General features: G+C 50.4%; 1 protein-coding gene across 1 annotated transcript in view; it reads left to right on the top strand.

Moving 5' to 3' along the window:
* Positions 1–2,928, top strand: part of CACNG2 (calcium voltage-gated channel auxiliary subunit gamma 2) — a 119,632-nt gene extending 116,704 nt beyond the window's left edge. Inside the window, exons 3-4 of the mRNA XM_082636152.1 lie at positions 212–352; positions 1,842–2,928. Of these exons, the coding sequence (XP_082492278.1) occupies positions 212–352; positions 1,842–2,377 (677 nt within the window). The 3' untranslated portion in view covers positions 2,378–2,928. The remainder of the gene's footprint in view (positions 1–211; positions 353–1,841) is intronic.
* Positions 2,929–15,236: the final 12,308 nt, after the last annotated feature.

The following is a 15,236-nucleotide window of genomic DNA, read 5'->3' as shown; positions in this document are numbered from 1 at the left end:
GTCCCTGAAGGGCTGTGAGCCAGGCAGTGGATTGCTCCCTCTCCCTCCCTCTCTAGTGTTGCGAAACAACCTCCACTCTGGTCCTGTGTCCATAACCCACCCCCAGGCCGGCTCCTGTGGACTGCTCTCGCCCCTCCCTCCTGTGTCCTCCCCCCCAACCCCTGTCTCATAGCCCTGCCGTTCTCTCTCCCCCACCCCCTATGTTCTCCAGGGGCTGTGAGGGCCTCGAGCATCTTCCCCATCCTGAGTGTGATTCTGCTCTTCATGGGTGGACTCTGCATCGCAGCCAGCGAGTTCTACAAGACTCGACACAACATCATCCTGAGTGCCGGCATCTTCTTTGTGTCTGCAGGTAACAGCTGCTGAGCCAGGTGGGCCAGAGTCCAGGCCCACCGGTGGGGAGAAGGCTGAGGTTGGGTGCCCAGTGGCTGGGAGGACCTGGCACAGAGAGGAGGGGAGAGCAGAGAGGAATTTCCGGGCCTTGCAACAGGCTGAGCCGCAAGGAAGACAGGCTGTGCTGGGGCTCCCACCCCAACGCAATGCCCGAGCCCCCCATGGAGTCCTCCAGGACCATCCTCAGACCATGTCCTTTAGCCCAACAATGCATCTTTCTCCCACCTCCTGGAAAAAGGCCCCAATCTCAGGATCCTCTCAGGACACTAGGCTTATCCTCACTTGCCCTCTCCTCTCACTGTCCTACCCAGGTGGGAGCAGGCAGGCACCCAAAACCACATTTCTCAGCCCAGTTACGTGACAAGTCACATTGGCTTCAGATGCCAGAAAAAGAACATGGGCTGTAGTATGAGCCATTTAATAAGAACGACTAACGTTTAAGCAGCACCTACCACATGCAGACTTAACAGCTTTCATGTGTATTAACTCACATGCATCAACTCATATGTATTCAAATATATTAATCCTCCCCATGACCCGACAGGAGTAAGTAAGTCCTATTATTTTTTTAATAGATCTTTATTGGAGTATAATTGCTTCACAGTACTGCATTAATTTCTATTGCACAACAAAGCGAATCAGCCATATGCATACACATGTCCCCATATCCCCTCCCTCTTGAGCTTCCCTCCCATCTTCCCTCTCCCACCCCTCTAGGTCATCGCAAAGCACGGAGCCGATTTCCCTGTGCTATGCTGCTGCTTCCCACCAGCCAGCTATTTTACACTCGGTAGTGTATATATGTCGATGCTACTCTCACCTCGCCCCAGCTTCGCCCTCCCAACCCATGTCCTCAAGTCCATTCTCTATGTCTACCTCTTTATTCCTGCCCTGCAACTAGGTTCGTCAGTACAGATATGGAAACTCAAACAACAGTTCCTTTGCCAGAGGCTTTGCATCCAGACAGTCTGGCTCTAGGAGCCAGTCTTAACCCCCTGCTACACCAGCTTCAAATCCCTGTGCAGCCTTGAGCAAGTTACTTAACCTCTCTGCAATCTGTTTTCTCATCTGCAAACCCCTTGAAAAGCACTCAGCAGTGCAAGCAGGTAGTAAATGTTCAATAAACAATATTATTATTATTACTATTATTATTACTACTCAATACACTGTAGGATGCCCCTTGCTTCTTTCCCTTCTTCCCATAGCTCTGTTTCCATTAGCTCTTCCCTTTGCAGCTCTCTCCAAATGGAATAATAGGATAGTACGGTGATGCTTGCAACACCCCTCTAGACCGGCCCATCTGTTCTCCATGAAAACGCTGGACCAGGGAAAGACCCTCCAGCTGTTCCTCGTCCCTTCACCCTGCCCGGGGCCTGGCATCCTCCTTGGAAACTAACGATCCTTCCCTCTGCTTCCCTCCCCGCCCCGCGCCCACCCTCTGCCTGCAGGTCTGAGTAACATCATTGGCATCATAGTGTACATATCTGCCAATGCCGGAGACCCTTCCAAGAGCGACTCCAAAAAGAATAGCTACTCGTACGGCTGGTCCTTCTATTTCGGAGCCCTGTCCTTCATCATCGCCGAGATGGTCGGGGTGCTGGCCGTGCACATGTTTATCGACCGGCACAAACAGCTGCGGGCCACGGCCCGCGCCACGGACTACCTCCAGGCCTCCGCCATCACCCGCATCCCCAGTTACCGCTACCGCTACCAGCGCCGCAGCCGCTCCAGCTCCCGCTCCAGCGAGCCCTCTCACTCCAGGGACGCCTCCCCCGCGGGCATCAAGGGCTTCAACACCCTGCCGTCCACGGAGATTTCCATGTACACCCTCAGCAGGGACCCCCTGAAGGCCGCCACCACGCCCACCGCCACCTACAACTCCGACAGGGATAACAGCTTCCTCCAAGTTCACAACTGTATCCAGAAAGAGAACAAAGACTCTCTCCACTCCAACGCAGCCAACCGCCGGACCACCCCCGTATGAAGCTCCCGCGGGCCTCGCCGGCGCCGCCGCCGCCGCCGCGGTCCGGGGCAGAGCCGGGAAGCGGGGCGTGGCCCGCGGGGTGGGCCAGGGGGTGGGGGGGAGGGGGAGGAAACGAAAACATCCACGGGGGACAAACCTTCCAAAAGCAAAAACAACAAAAAAAGAGAAAAACATGAGTAAATTTTTTAAAAAAAGAACAACATATAAGAGGAACAAAGAAGCAAAACAATAGAAAATGTGCAAAACTATAAACGAGGGAAGGAAAAACAAACTTTAAAAAAAGCAAGAGAGGATAAAAATTAAAAATAGAAAATAAATCTAAAAGAAAATGCATGATTTCCCATGTACCATTATTTTAACGTTTAATAAAAACCAATTTAAATGAAAACATACAAGGGAACCAAGACAATATTAAAGCAAAAAAAAGGAGAAGGAGCAGAAAGGAAGGGAAATGTTCTTTGCATTTATCAGGGGTTTATGTTACTTTTTCTTCATGCGGAAGAGTTACTTTTCTGGTCCCTTTAACCCCAAGCTGGCTCTGCCGCCCTGGGTGAGTGGGGGGGGTGGAGACTCAGGGGCCCCGGGGCCAGGTGAGCCTCCCGGTCACTGCCAGGTCCCTGGAGCTTCTGCATGAGTGCCCTAGGAACGCTAGGTGGCTTGCAAGCTGGCTCCACCCAGCATTGATGGGGCAATTGTAAGCCTCCAGGTGACCCAAGAGTCCCTGGTCCCTCCTATCCGAAAGGTGCCTGGAGGGGGGTGCACCTGGGGCTTGTCCGGCCCCAGGGTTCCCAGTCCTTAATGGTCCTTAACCCACTGTGATGACTTCCTAGGCCTTGAGGGAAGGGAAGGAGAGGAGATGGCTGCTGGTGGCTTGCAGAGATGCCCGGAAAACCCCGGAATCCTCAGGGTGAGCCTCTTGGGGTCACTGCCCCAAGCTCCTGTCCTTGGGGGCAGGAGATGCCCACCCCCCGGGGGATATAAAGCATCTCTCCCTCCTCACCCCTCACCTCAGGGCCACGCGATGACCCTGGGGCGATGGTGGACCCCCAGACTCAGAAGCCCCCAGCCCCTTGGGAGGGGTTTCACAGACCCTTTGGGGGTCCTTGGACTCACTGAAGCCCCCTCAGGGCCAAGCGGGTCCAACAATGACACTGCAAAAAGGTTTCTTTTTACAAAAGAAAAAGGAAAAACAAGTGGTGATTTTTTTTAATAAAAAAACCACAGACTATAAATAAATGTAAATATATAATAAGTGGATTTACTTGCAAGAAAATCAGATAGTATTTTTCTTTTAATTCTTTTCCAGCTTTAAACTGTGAAAACAAACAAAAAAATGGGGTGGGGTGGGGGACTTAAAATTTAGCAGGGAACTTGTAAAGAGAAAACAGAAAACAAATATACAAATCCATTTTAAGGAACAAACAAACAAGCTGCTGTGAGAGATGAGAGCTGGGCTTCAAGCAGGAGGGAGAGGAGAAAGGCCCCAGGGAGCTGCACGGGGCTGATAGAAAAGATCTCCTCCTTACTCCAGGAAAATGCTACTAAAGTGAAAGAGAGAGAATCAGTCTACACAAGTGAGATCGCACACCCCACTCTCACACAGACACACACACACACACACACACACACACACACATGCACAGTCCTCGAAGCCCAGCACTGGAATCACTCATGGGGACACACACTCAGTCCATATCCTTCCATCCCCTTCCCCAACCAGAGGCAGGATTCAGAGAAGACTGACTCATGCCCACCAAAGCCATTGACGACAAAGCTCTATATTGGCCTTTATGCTATGTGCGCACTCCCACCACACCACAGTCACATATGCACACGTGCGCACACGCGTGCACACACACACACACACACCGCTCGCCTGCAAGGAAAGGGCACCAGTCTAGAATCCAGCTCTGGATTCTGGAATCCCTGGCTGTGTGGCTTCCCTGGGCCTCAGTTTCCCCCTGTGTAAGCATGTGGATTGACCCAGATGAAACTCCAAAGGCCCATTCTTCTTCTTGGTGTCGATGACTCTTAAGATCTGCCACCTGCCCAGAGGAAGATGCCAAGGGATGACCAAAATAGCTGCCATCCAGCCCCCAGACATTGAGAACATTCCCAAAACATCAGCCACTCAGCCACACACACCACACACACCACACACACACCCCCCACACACACATCACACACACATCACACACACACAACACACACACACACCCCATATGCCTCCTCACTGTGCTCCCAACCCTCTGCCCCCACATCCAATGTCAAAGCAAAAATACACACATGTGAGCAAACGTCTTCTGCCGTTCAGAGAGGGAAAGGTACCAGAAGTCCCCAAAGCCACTCTTGATTTTGTGTCCCTTTTCTTGAATGCCATAACCCCGTCACAGAGAGCAGAGGGGACTTCCTTGGGAGAAGATCAGCCACCAGGCTTCCCCCACTGTCTTTAGAGGTCAGGGAAAAGGAGGGTCCTCCAAGGTTTGCTGGGAGGGGTGAAGGCTGAGGGATGGAGAGCAGAGATTCACAAAGTTTGGTCCCAGCATGAGGACCAACCCCCAAAGTTAAACTTAGACCACGGACTAAAGTTTGGGGGCATCCCATGTTGCTCCCCTTTCTTCCCAGAGCAACAAGGCCACTTCAGAATGAAAGAAAGCCAATCACTTTCCCAAGCTCAAATTTCAGCCCAGCCTGCCAGTCACTCTGCTGAAGGTGGGGCCCCTGCTGTCCCCATCAGCATGGCTTGGTTGGTCTCTTTCTTAACACTGGCCTGTCCTGAAGCTTCTTATGTTGAGCTCTGGGGAGTTGGGGGGAGTGGCTGGAAAAGTTTTGGGGGCTTGCCCACTCTCAGCTGCCCTTTCCATCTTTTGTCTGGGAAAGGAAAGCTCTTTTCTTAGGTCAGTAGCAGCTGGGACCCTAAATCCAGCCTGAGCCACAAGACAGAACATCTGTCTGCCAGCCCAGAAGTGCACGGGAGGCCCTGGGAGCCCCAGGACAGAGCCATGGCGGCCAATGCAGGTGTGGTGGTCACCCAGTATTTCTCAGTCTGGGCAGAAATCACAATCTCTCCCTCCCCACTTCAACCTTGCCCACTGCCCCCATCAGATCCCAAACCTGAAAGGATCAAGGACTAGAGAGAAGGGAGAAAGAAAGAAAACAGCAAACGCACGGGCATGGTCCAAAGAGGAAAATTGGTCCCAGTTCTCTGAGTTCTGGCAGAGTGTCTGGGATGGCAATCAGCGTTTCTTCCCAGGCCATGAGACCTGGAGCCTGGGTTCCCTTGAAGAAGGCCAACCAGGTGTGGGGTGAAAGGGCTAGGGGGCCTGGAGGGAAGGAGCTGTGTTCAGGACTGCAAAGGCGCCGCTTGCCAGGGTGGACAATTGCTCATGTCCAGCTCAAACCAGTTCAAGAAACCAACCTCCATTTTATTTTGTTGGTGGGTCCTTTTTTTTTTCAAACTGTTAACAGAAAAAAAATTTTAAAAAGCTGAAAACTAAAAAAAGAAAAAAAAAAGGAAAAAAATCCTGGTACATGAAATAAAGATTTTTTTTATAGCTTGGTCCTCACTTTGGTGGATTTCTTTCATTGCTTTCCCAACTTCTGATATCTCATTTAAAACCATCCTAAAGCCGAAATCTGAGAACTCACATTCTCAGATTTCAGTTGAGGGATGGGAGGCTTAGAAGCCAGGCAGTAGAATAACCCTAGTCCCCAGGTCATAAGTTTCCTCTTAAATATCCCTTACTGATATTTGCACACCTCCAGTGACAGAGGGATCACTCCCTCCTTAGTCAGCCCCAGCCCGTGCAGGGTAGTGCTCATTGGTAAAAGTCTCCTCCCCACAATGAATTTCAATCCACTTCTTCCTTTGACTCCAGCAACAATGAATGAATCCCTTCCCTTTTTAGCACAACAGTCCCTCGGATATTTGAAGGCCATGAGCATGACATCCTTGAGTTTTCAGTTTTAGAATAAATCAGCCCCCATCAAAATTCCAGTGACACTCCAGGGTTTCAGTTTTCCCCGTGAAAGTGTGCAGCCCGTAATGGACATGACCCTGCCGCTGTACTTAGATGGCTCCTATACAGGGGTGCTCCTTGGAGGGGACTGTGGATTGGGAGACAAATGGGGAGGGTCTAGCAGGGGGCCCTGGGACTCTCCTAATGTGAAAGGCAAGATGGAATGTGTCTTAGTCTGCTCAAGCTGCTGTAACAAAGTACCACAGACTGGGCGGTTTAAACAACAGACACTTATTTCTCATTTATTTCTTAGACTTTCTTAGACTGGAAAGTCTAAGAACAAGGTGTCGGCAGATTCCATTCCTGGTGAAAACAATCTTCCTGCTTGCAGACGGCCACTTTCTCACTGTGTTCTCCTCACACCACAAAGAGCGAGCTCTGGGCTTTCTTCTTTTATTATAAAGACACTAATCCCACCGTGGAAGCCCCACCCTCATGACCTCATCTGAACCTAATTACCTCCCCAAAGCCCTGCCTCCAAATACCATCACATTGTGGGTTAGGGTTTCAATATATGTATTTTGGGGGGACACAAACATTCAGCCTTTAAAGGAGGCTAATCTCTCAGGAGGATTTGACCCTTGACATGAGAGAAAGGCCCCATTTGAAGGCAGCTAAAGAACTAACACACCAATATCCGGCCCTGTTCTGGTCAAACTGTCAGGGTCAGTTATTTGAAGGAAAGCTGTAAAAGAGATGGCACACAGAGCAGACCTGAGTGACACAGACCTAAGAGAAGGCCAACCCCACACCCGGGGGCCCTGGAAAACTCCCCTCTAGAATTGGCCAACATTCACAACTCCCTGCTCCTCTCAAAATGCATTAAATACATTTAATTTAGTTCATTTAGACTTTAAAAACTGTCATATTGGGTTTCCCTGGTGGCGCAGTGGTTGAGAGTCTGCCTGCCGATGCAGGGGACACGGGTTCGTGCCCCGGTCCAGGAAGATCCCACATGCCGCGGAGTGGCTGGGCCCATGAGCCATGGCCGCTGAGCCTGCGCATCCGGAGCCTGTGCTCCGCAACGGGAGAGGCCACAACAGTGAGAGGCCCCGCGTACCGCAAAAAAAAAAAAAAAAAAAAAAAATGCATGGAGGTCTCATTCATTACAATGGCTGGGATTCACTGCCCTGGTTATTTTAATATTTTCGTTTGGAGAGCCAGAAGTGTGATCTATGAGGGGTAACCAGGTCACCTTAGATACAGCCATAACAACACACAGTGATGGGGACCAGGGAGGGTCCCAGACGTCACAACCCCAGTCCTGACACAAACCAGGGCTTCTTCATGAGCTCCAGGAGGTAGGGTCTCTGGGGACAAGACATTGTCTAAGATGCAGGGCAGGAAGCTTAGTCATTGTACAGCTCTCCTTGGGGCTCAAGAGAAAGGAGAGGGCATGTAGAGGAGACCTGAGTAACACAGACCTAAGAGAAGGCCAGCCCTACACCCCGGGGCCCCCAGAAGACTCCCCTCTAGAATTGGCCAACATTCACAACTCCCTGCTCAATTCAGCCTTTGGGCAACACTGCCAAGCTTCCCATCAATCTCAAGCATCTCTTCCTCCAAGCTCACCCCTAACATTTGCTGGTCCCAGGACTTCCCTGGCAGTCCAGTGATTAAGACTCTAGCTTCCAATGCAGGAGGTGTGGGTTCGATCCCTAGTCATGGAACTAGGATCCCTCATGCCACATGGCAAGGCCATAAATAAATAAATAAATTTTTTTAAAATTTGCTGGTCCGAGAGCAAGAGTCAAATGGGGGCCCCCATACCATCAATCTAAATATTTAATAGCTACAAATCAAACTAACTGACTTTAAAATATGTTCTATCCTGACAAATCTATCTCCTTGATGACCTAAAGTACAAGGTTCGAATTTAGAATTCTTACCCCCCTCTGAATTCTGTTCCCAAAAGTGGCACAGGGCAAGCCCACCCTGGCTTGGAGCCTACCGCCCGGCCCCCTTCCCTTCCCATCTCCAGCTCCACCCGGCACATGCAGGGCCTCTCCTGCAAAGGGGATGCCCATCCCAGCCTGCATATCCAAGTTCCAGCTACAGCCGCCTGAAACAGCGACTCCTCGGCCACTGTTCAGGCCAGTCCAAACTCAAGACAGATGGTGGCCAGCCCTGGAAGCCAGCTCAGGAGACTTTGGGCAGAAATTCTGAAAAGCAGGCACCAGAGAGAAAGGGCTACAAGAGAGGTGTGGGCTCAGGGTGAGCACATCGCGTTGGCCTGTGGACTCTTTCCCCCACAGGGAGGGGCATGGTGGGAGGAGGGCCAGAGCAAGGTCCCCTAAAGCCCAGGGCCCCTCTTGTCCATGTCTGGGAGCAGCTTATCCTCTCTCTGGCTTTTGAATATAGATCTCAGGGTCCAATCCAAGGGCTCCTACTCCCGGAGGGTCAGGTAAGGGGATGCAGAGCTCAGAAGACCTATCCCTTCATGGGAAAAAGGTACTATTTAGAGCCCAGAAAAGTCAAGCAACTTGCAAACCAGACTTGCAAAGTGAATTGGCTTCAAGCAGGCTGCTGGCCCCAGAATCTGACCTCTGGCTTCCCCAGCCACCCCATCTGATGAAGGTTTGAAGCTTTCTTTCCCCCTCCTCCGTTCATGCTCCAAGCTTAGAGATTCCTCCTCGCAGGAGTGCTGACCTCACCAAACTCCAAAAGCTCTGAGAGTGTCTGCCGGGGGTGAGAGAAGGCTGCTGTTTTGGTGAGTGTCTAGACCTGCCTAACAAGGAGCATCAGTTTGGACCGGCTTCCAAGCCGATGGTGAGAAAGGCAGCTGGTAGCCAACGACTGCCCCGCTCCCCTGGTGCACAGGCTCTGGAAAGAAGTGTCTGTGGGCCAGCTTGCAGGGATTTCCCCCAGGCCAGGCCAGAGGAACTTGGCCCTGCCCGCCCTCTCCGCCACTCTATCACAGACAGAAATCCAGCGTGTGCAAGGGCTGCCTCTTACAGGCTCACACGAACCCACCACGTGCATCTCTTCTCCACTCTGAGTTCAGTGACAACACACTGGCACCCTGAAATTGGCTGTGATGGGAGTGTTTACACCACAGAAATGGGCAAATGTTACAAATCAGGCAATTCTTTTTTAATAGAGAGCTGATTGTCAAACACCAACATATCACTGCATAAGGCTGTAGCTATGGTGTGTGCATATATGTTCACTCATGCACACCTCTGAGGCACATTCATAGCCCCTAAAGTGGGTGTGCCTGTGAGCATGTGTGCATGTACGTATTCTTATGTGTATGCATGCCTGCGTGTGCAAGTGCACACAAACATGCACTTATGGAATTAGATCCACTCACACAAACATATCCATTCAGTCTGTCAACTTTTCTTGACCACATCCCCTCCACCAGGTCTTGATCTTGGTCCCAAGTGTACAGACATGACAAGGACACGGACTTTCCTGCAGGAAGCGCTCAGTAGAGACAGGATCATGGACAGGGAAACAGAGGCTTGCTGAGAAATGCGATAAGCTGCACAAAGGCGTGGCGAGAAGGGTGAACTAACATGGGTGGGCACACAGAGCAGGTGGTGCTTCAGCATGATGTGCCCCCCGCCGCAAGGATTTCTCTACGTACTTAATCTACATGCACCTGTAGACCCATCTGTGCATTTACAGGCACAGGTAAGTGCTCGCATCTATATGGACACATGTAGCATATGTGTATGTTCATGTGTCCATACGTGCTCAAAACATCGGTCAGAACAAAGGAACGCCACACTAGGTGAGATGGCCCATTTTTGTCACCAGGAGTACCCAGCCCTGAAGCAATAAGCCCAGCCTTCCTCCTCCTCTCTCTTTCAGCCTCCCTCTCTCTCTTGCTCTGGCTCTCCTTCCCCAAGTCTCCCTCGCTTTCTCTCCCTCCTTCCTCTCCCACCGAGTTACCCGTCTGTCTCACCTCACCCACACTGCTATGCAAAGGATCCCAAGGGAATAAGAAGCAAATGGTAAGATCACCCCAGGCACCTCTCTCCACCTCTACTACTCAAAGAAGAGAAGGAAAGAGGCCCACAGATGTGCTCTCTGAGGCAGCCCTCTGAGATGAGCCCGACAAGAGCAAGAATGTCTGTAATGAGGGGGAGAAGGAGAGTAGCCCTTCCCATCCAATTCAGGTCAGGAAGTCTGGGATGGCCTGTCATGGCCCTTAAACAGTTCAAGATCTCACGGGGGTGATAAGACATAAGGATGTGAAATTCAGAGAGCAACGTCAGGCAGGATGTAGTTAGCTGTCAGAGGGTGATTCCTGGGGGAGAGGAGGGAGGAAGCCAGGGGAAGGAAAGGGTAGGACTTGAGCTAAACCACTGCTTCTTTATGTCACTCCCTTACTCGAAAACCTTCAATGGCTCCCCAGTGCCCTCACAGTAAAGGCTTTAATGCCCTCCCTGGCCAGACTCCTGGTTATCTGTCTTGCCACAGCAAACTGGAATTTGGGGGAGCCTACAATGTGCCAGGCACTACCAAATCACATACTATTATAGGTTAGCAAGCAAGTATTGTCACCCCCTTCACAGATGTGGAAACTGAGGCTCAGAGAGGCAGAAAGTTCTGGGGGTTAAGAGGGTGGGCTCTGGAGTCACATTGCCCGGGCTCAAACCAGGCTCTAGCCACTTACTAGCAGCACAACCTTGGACAAGGTATCTATGCCTCAGTTTCCTCATCTGCAAAAGGGAAATAATAATAGCACCTAATACATAAGGTTAAGTTATGTTAAGGTTAAGTTATGTTAGGAAGTTAATGAATAAAAAGCATTAGAACGGGGCTTCCCTGATGGCGCAGTGGTTGGGAGTCCGTCTACCGATGCAGGGGACATGGGTTCGTGCCCCAGTCCGGGAGGATCCCACATGCCGCGGAGCGGCTGGGCCCGTGAGCCATGGCCGCTGAGCCTGCGCGTCCGGAGCCTGTGCTCCACAACGGGAGAGTCCACAACAGTGAGAGGCCCACGTACTGCAAAAAAAAAAAAGAAAGACTCATGTTCAAGTGGGGAAGAGGAAAAATTAGCAAGTTAAGAATCAAATAATTATATAATCACAAATCTCTCTGAGACACTGGCTTTCAGCTGAAATTTGAAGGGTAAGGAGGGAGGACCAGGAAAATGGGATGGAAGAGAGGGGGAGGCTCCAGGCAGAGGGAACAGCATGTGCAAATACTCATTTCTTAAGGCAGGAAAGAACTTGGCCTGTGAGTAGATCTAAAAGATGATCCAATCTTTATCCTAGGTGAGCAAGAGACAAGTGACACAGGAGGAGGTGAAAGAAATGGGCAGGGGTTGGTCCTCATGGGGCAGACCTTTGAATTTTATTCCAAGTACAAAGACAGCCCCTGACCCAGAAATGACATGAAAAATCACCACTGAGGTTTCCATACAAAATTCACCAAGCCAGAGCCACGGCTAGACACAGTGGGAGGGACAGATATAAGTAAAACACATCCCTTTCCTTAAGTTCATAGTTTTATTTGAGTTATTTACTGGTGATTTGTAATCTGCCCCTTTCCATTCAATTAATGTCTATTTATGAAAAGCTCCTCCCAAGGGTGAAAGAGCTTACAGCAAAAGACACATAAAGAAAAAGGATGTTAAAGGTAGAAACCCAAACCATGGAAAGGAGAAGGAAGCAATGTGACAAAAGTACAAGCTTCCTGACAAGCAAGGCAAAAAGAGAAACATCATAAATTCTGTAGCTTTCATGGTCAAAGTCAACACTTCAGTTGTTGTAGAAAAGAAAATTTTTTTCTTGATCTCACACTCTCTGGAAAAGAGAGAAAACACACATGCAACAATAATTAACAATCAAGGCTAAAAGTACGGAAGGCCAAAAGAGTGTCCCAAACAGAAACTGAGATGAAAGTCTTTGAATCCTGGCATCTGAGAGCACGCACCCCTTGAAAGGCAGCAGAAAAGGGCCGGCAGGAGAGCATTGGTAGAGTTAGAAAAGCCTATATTTGAAGCCCAGCTCCATCCTTAACCAGCTGCGTGACGTGAACAAGAAACAGCCTTGGACTTTCCTGGCGGTCCAGTGGTTAAGACTCCGTGCTTCCAATGCAGGGGATGCATGTTCGATCCCTGGTCAGGGAACTAAGATCCCGCATGCTGAGCAGCACAACCAAAAAATTAAAAAATTAAAATTAAAAATAAACAGCCTCCCTGAGCCTTTCATTTCCTCATCTGCAAAATGGGTTCAATGATCTCTATGTAGGATTAGTGGCTGGGATGCTCTGAGGAGGCACTGAATGTGAAAGCTCCTAGCACAGTGCCCTGAGGTAGCTGGTACTCAACAAAGAGTGATCATAATCATAGCTAGAATCTGTTGAGCTTTCCCTTTGTGCCAGGCTTTAAGCATTTTCCATGATAACGATAACAGCCACATGATGAGCTAGATCCTATTATTATCTCCATTTTATAAATGAGGACACTGAAGCTCAGAGAGATTAAGATATGTGCCCTAGGACACACAGCAACAATACGGTAGAGGCTAGACAGTAAGCCCAGCAGTCTGTCGACTCCAGAGCTCATGTCTTCACCCCTACATGAACTTACTTCTCCAGTAGTGATCTCCTCGCCCCCTTCTCTTTACCTCCATCCCCCAGTACACAACCACTCTGTCTGCTAGAGTGCTCACCACTGAATGGAAGCTCCCTCCCCCTGCCCCACTGGCTCACCTCACTCTCACCTCCTTCCCACACTGTGCCTCTCTCCTTGCCTTAGCTCTGTCCTGTGGAGTTTGTGAAATCCAGACTAAACTTTCTTCCACAGAACAGCCCTTTAGAGTCAATTGCTTCTGCTTAGGGGACTGGCAAAGGGTTAACAGAAGTGAGACACAAAGCTGGCCGTGAAGGATGAGGAGGCCTCTTCCCTGGGCTCCTTGACAGCAGAGACGTGACTCACTTTTCACTTGCTTGGCACATGGCAAGACCTAGGAATCTTATGAACTGAATAAAGGTGGGCCGAATTGAACTGAGCTGAATTGAACTGAACTGGACTGAACTAAATTGCAAGGTTGAATGGATGGAGCATGGGTGGTGGGTGGATAGCTGGCTGGCTGGCTGGATAGATTCATGGATAGGTGGAAAGATGGATGATTGAATGGATTGATGGATGATGGAGAGCTGGTTTGAGAAGTGGAAAAATGGATAGATTTTTTTTAGTTACTAAAATGATGGATGGATGGATGGATGGAAAGTAAATTCAGTGACCATAGCTGGTAGGGAAAGCTGGTAACTGAAGGTACAGAGGTAGGAATGTCCCAGGTATGTTTGGAAAACACTGACTAAACCATTGTGACTGGGGCAGGGGGCTCATGCCAGAGAAAATAGAAGAAGAGTAAACACCCACATTCCGCCTCCTGCAGGAACACATGGAGGCACTGACGAGGGTGCTGTGCAGGTTGTGTGTCGGTGGCTGCTGGGAAGGGAGGAGTTAACAGCAGGATGGCTCCCCGGCCAGCTGCGACCAGGGTGACACTGACAGATTACAGCGTGTCCTCCGCACTAATAACACTGCGGCGTTCTCCTGCCGCTCCCCGGCCAGCTTCGGCTCCAGTGGATCAATACCAAAAGGCACATATTGAAAATCCTCAGCCAACTCCCTCCAAGGCATGGATGCTTTAAAGGACTGAACTGCAGAGTAGAAGGGACCCTCAAGGCCAGCTCATTCCCTGGACTGGGCACTCCTTGGGCCAGGGGTGATGTCCCATTCACCTTGGCATCCCCTGTCCCATTAGAGGGCCGGACAAGGACAGCCCTCTCCAGAAGTTTGCTGAGTGGATGAATCAACCTCCTGGCCAATGCAGGAGTCCTCACAGAAACATCTCTATGGCGCAGTCCCTCAGCCTCCATTTGCACACCTCTGGTGACAGGAGGCTCTCCACCTCCCCCAAGCAATGACAGCCTTCTTTGTTGGACAGATTTGACAATGAATCATCTTCCCTATTCTGAGCTAACCTTCCCTCCTCTTTATTTGTCCATGGACTTCTATTTCCCATCTCCTCCTCTTCCCTAGCCTCCTCTCTTCCCCCCTCCCAAACTGTCCGGTAATCCAGTCCTCATTTCCTGGGATGCTGAAGTCACATGATTGAGGAAGGGCATCTGCATCCACTGAGCACCTGCTCTAGGCGAGACAAGTCAGAAATCTACACGTGTCGTCTCATGTAATCCCCCTGGATGTCCTGTGAGGTAGGTGCTATTATCCCCTTGTCAAAGACAAGGACCCCGAGGCTCAGAGAGGTTAAGTAATGCATGCAGAGTCACTCAGACACATGGCAGCAGAGCTAGGGCTTGAATCTAGGTCCGTGGGCTTCCACGGTGCCACTGCCGCCCAAGGGCACACAGTGTGAATATTTCCCACATCTTGTTCTCGGCCTCAGTCGAGTCTGAGAAAGGACTTAACTGGTCTTCTAATCCCCCACCCCAGGGGGAGCGGGAGGGACTTGTTCAGAGCTAAGGGGCTGCCCAGATCAGAGGCTCTTCCCCCCAGCACTTGCCACTTCCCTCCGTCTCTCCCCCTGGGGCCGTAGCCCCCAAAGAGCACTCCTCACGGGAGGGAACCAGGGCTCCTTGGAGAAAAGGCTGATTCCAGGACTGGGGAAGGGAAAGCACAAGATGAGTCTGGAACATTGTTCTTCCAGAAAGCCAGCGAGTTACCAGAGACTGCTGAGGGCTGGGTCACAAGGCTCAGTATCCAACTGGATGGGGCTCCAGAAGAGGAGAGGTGATAATCAAACAAAATAAAATCCACATGCATTACATGTTATTAACATATTACATACACATTAGCATAACATGTAGTATTCTATCTATAGGTAGGCTTCCGACCCTGCCTAGGAGAGCTC

The sequence above is a fragment of the Mesoplodon mirus genome, assembly GCF_964341445.2.
Source record: "Mesoplodon mirus genome assembly, chromosome: 11".
NCBI lineage: Eukaryota > Metazoa > Chordata > Mammalia > Artiodactyla > Ziphiidae > Mesoplodon > Mesoplodon mirus.
The sequence above is the reverse complement of the archived record's forward strand: the minus strand, read 5'-3'. Positions and strand labels throughout refer to the sequence as shown.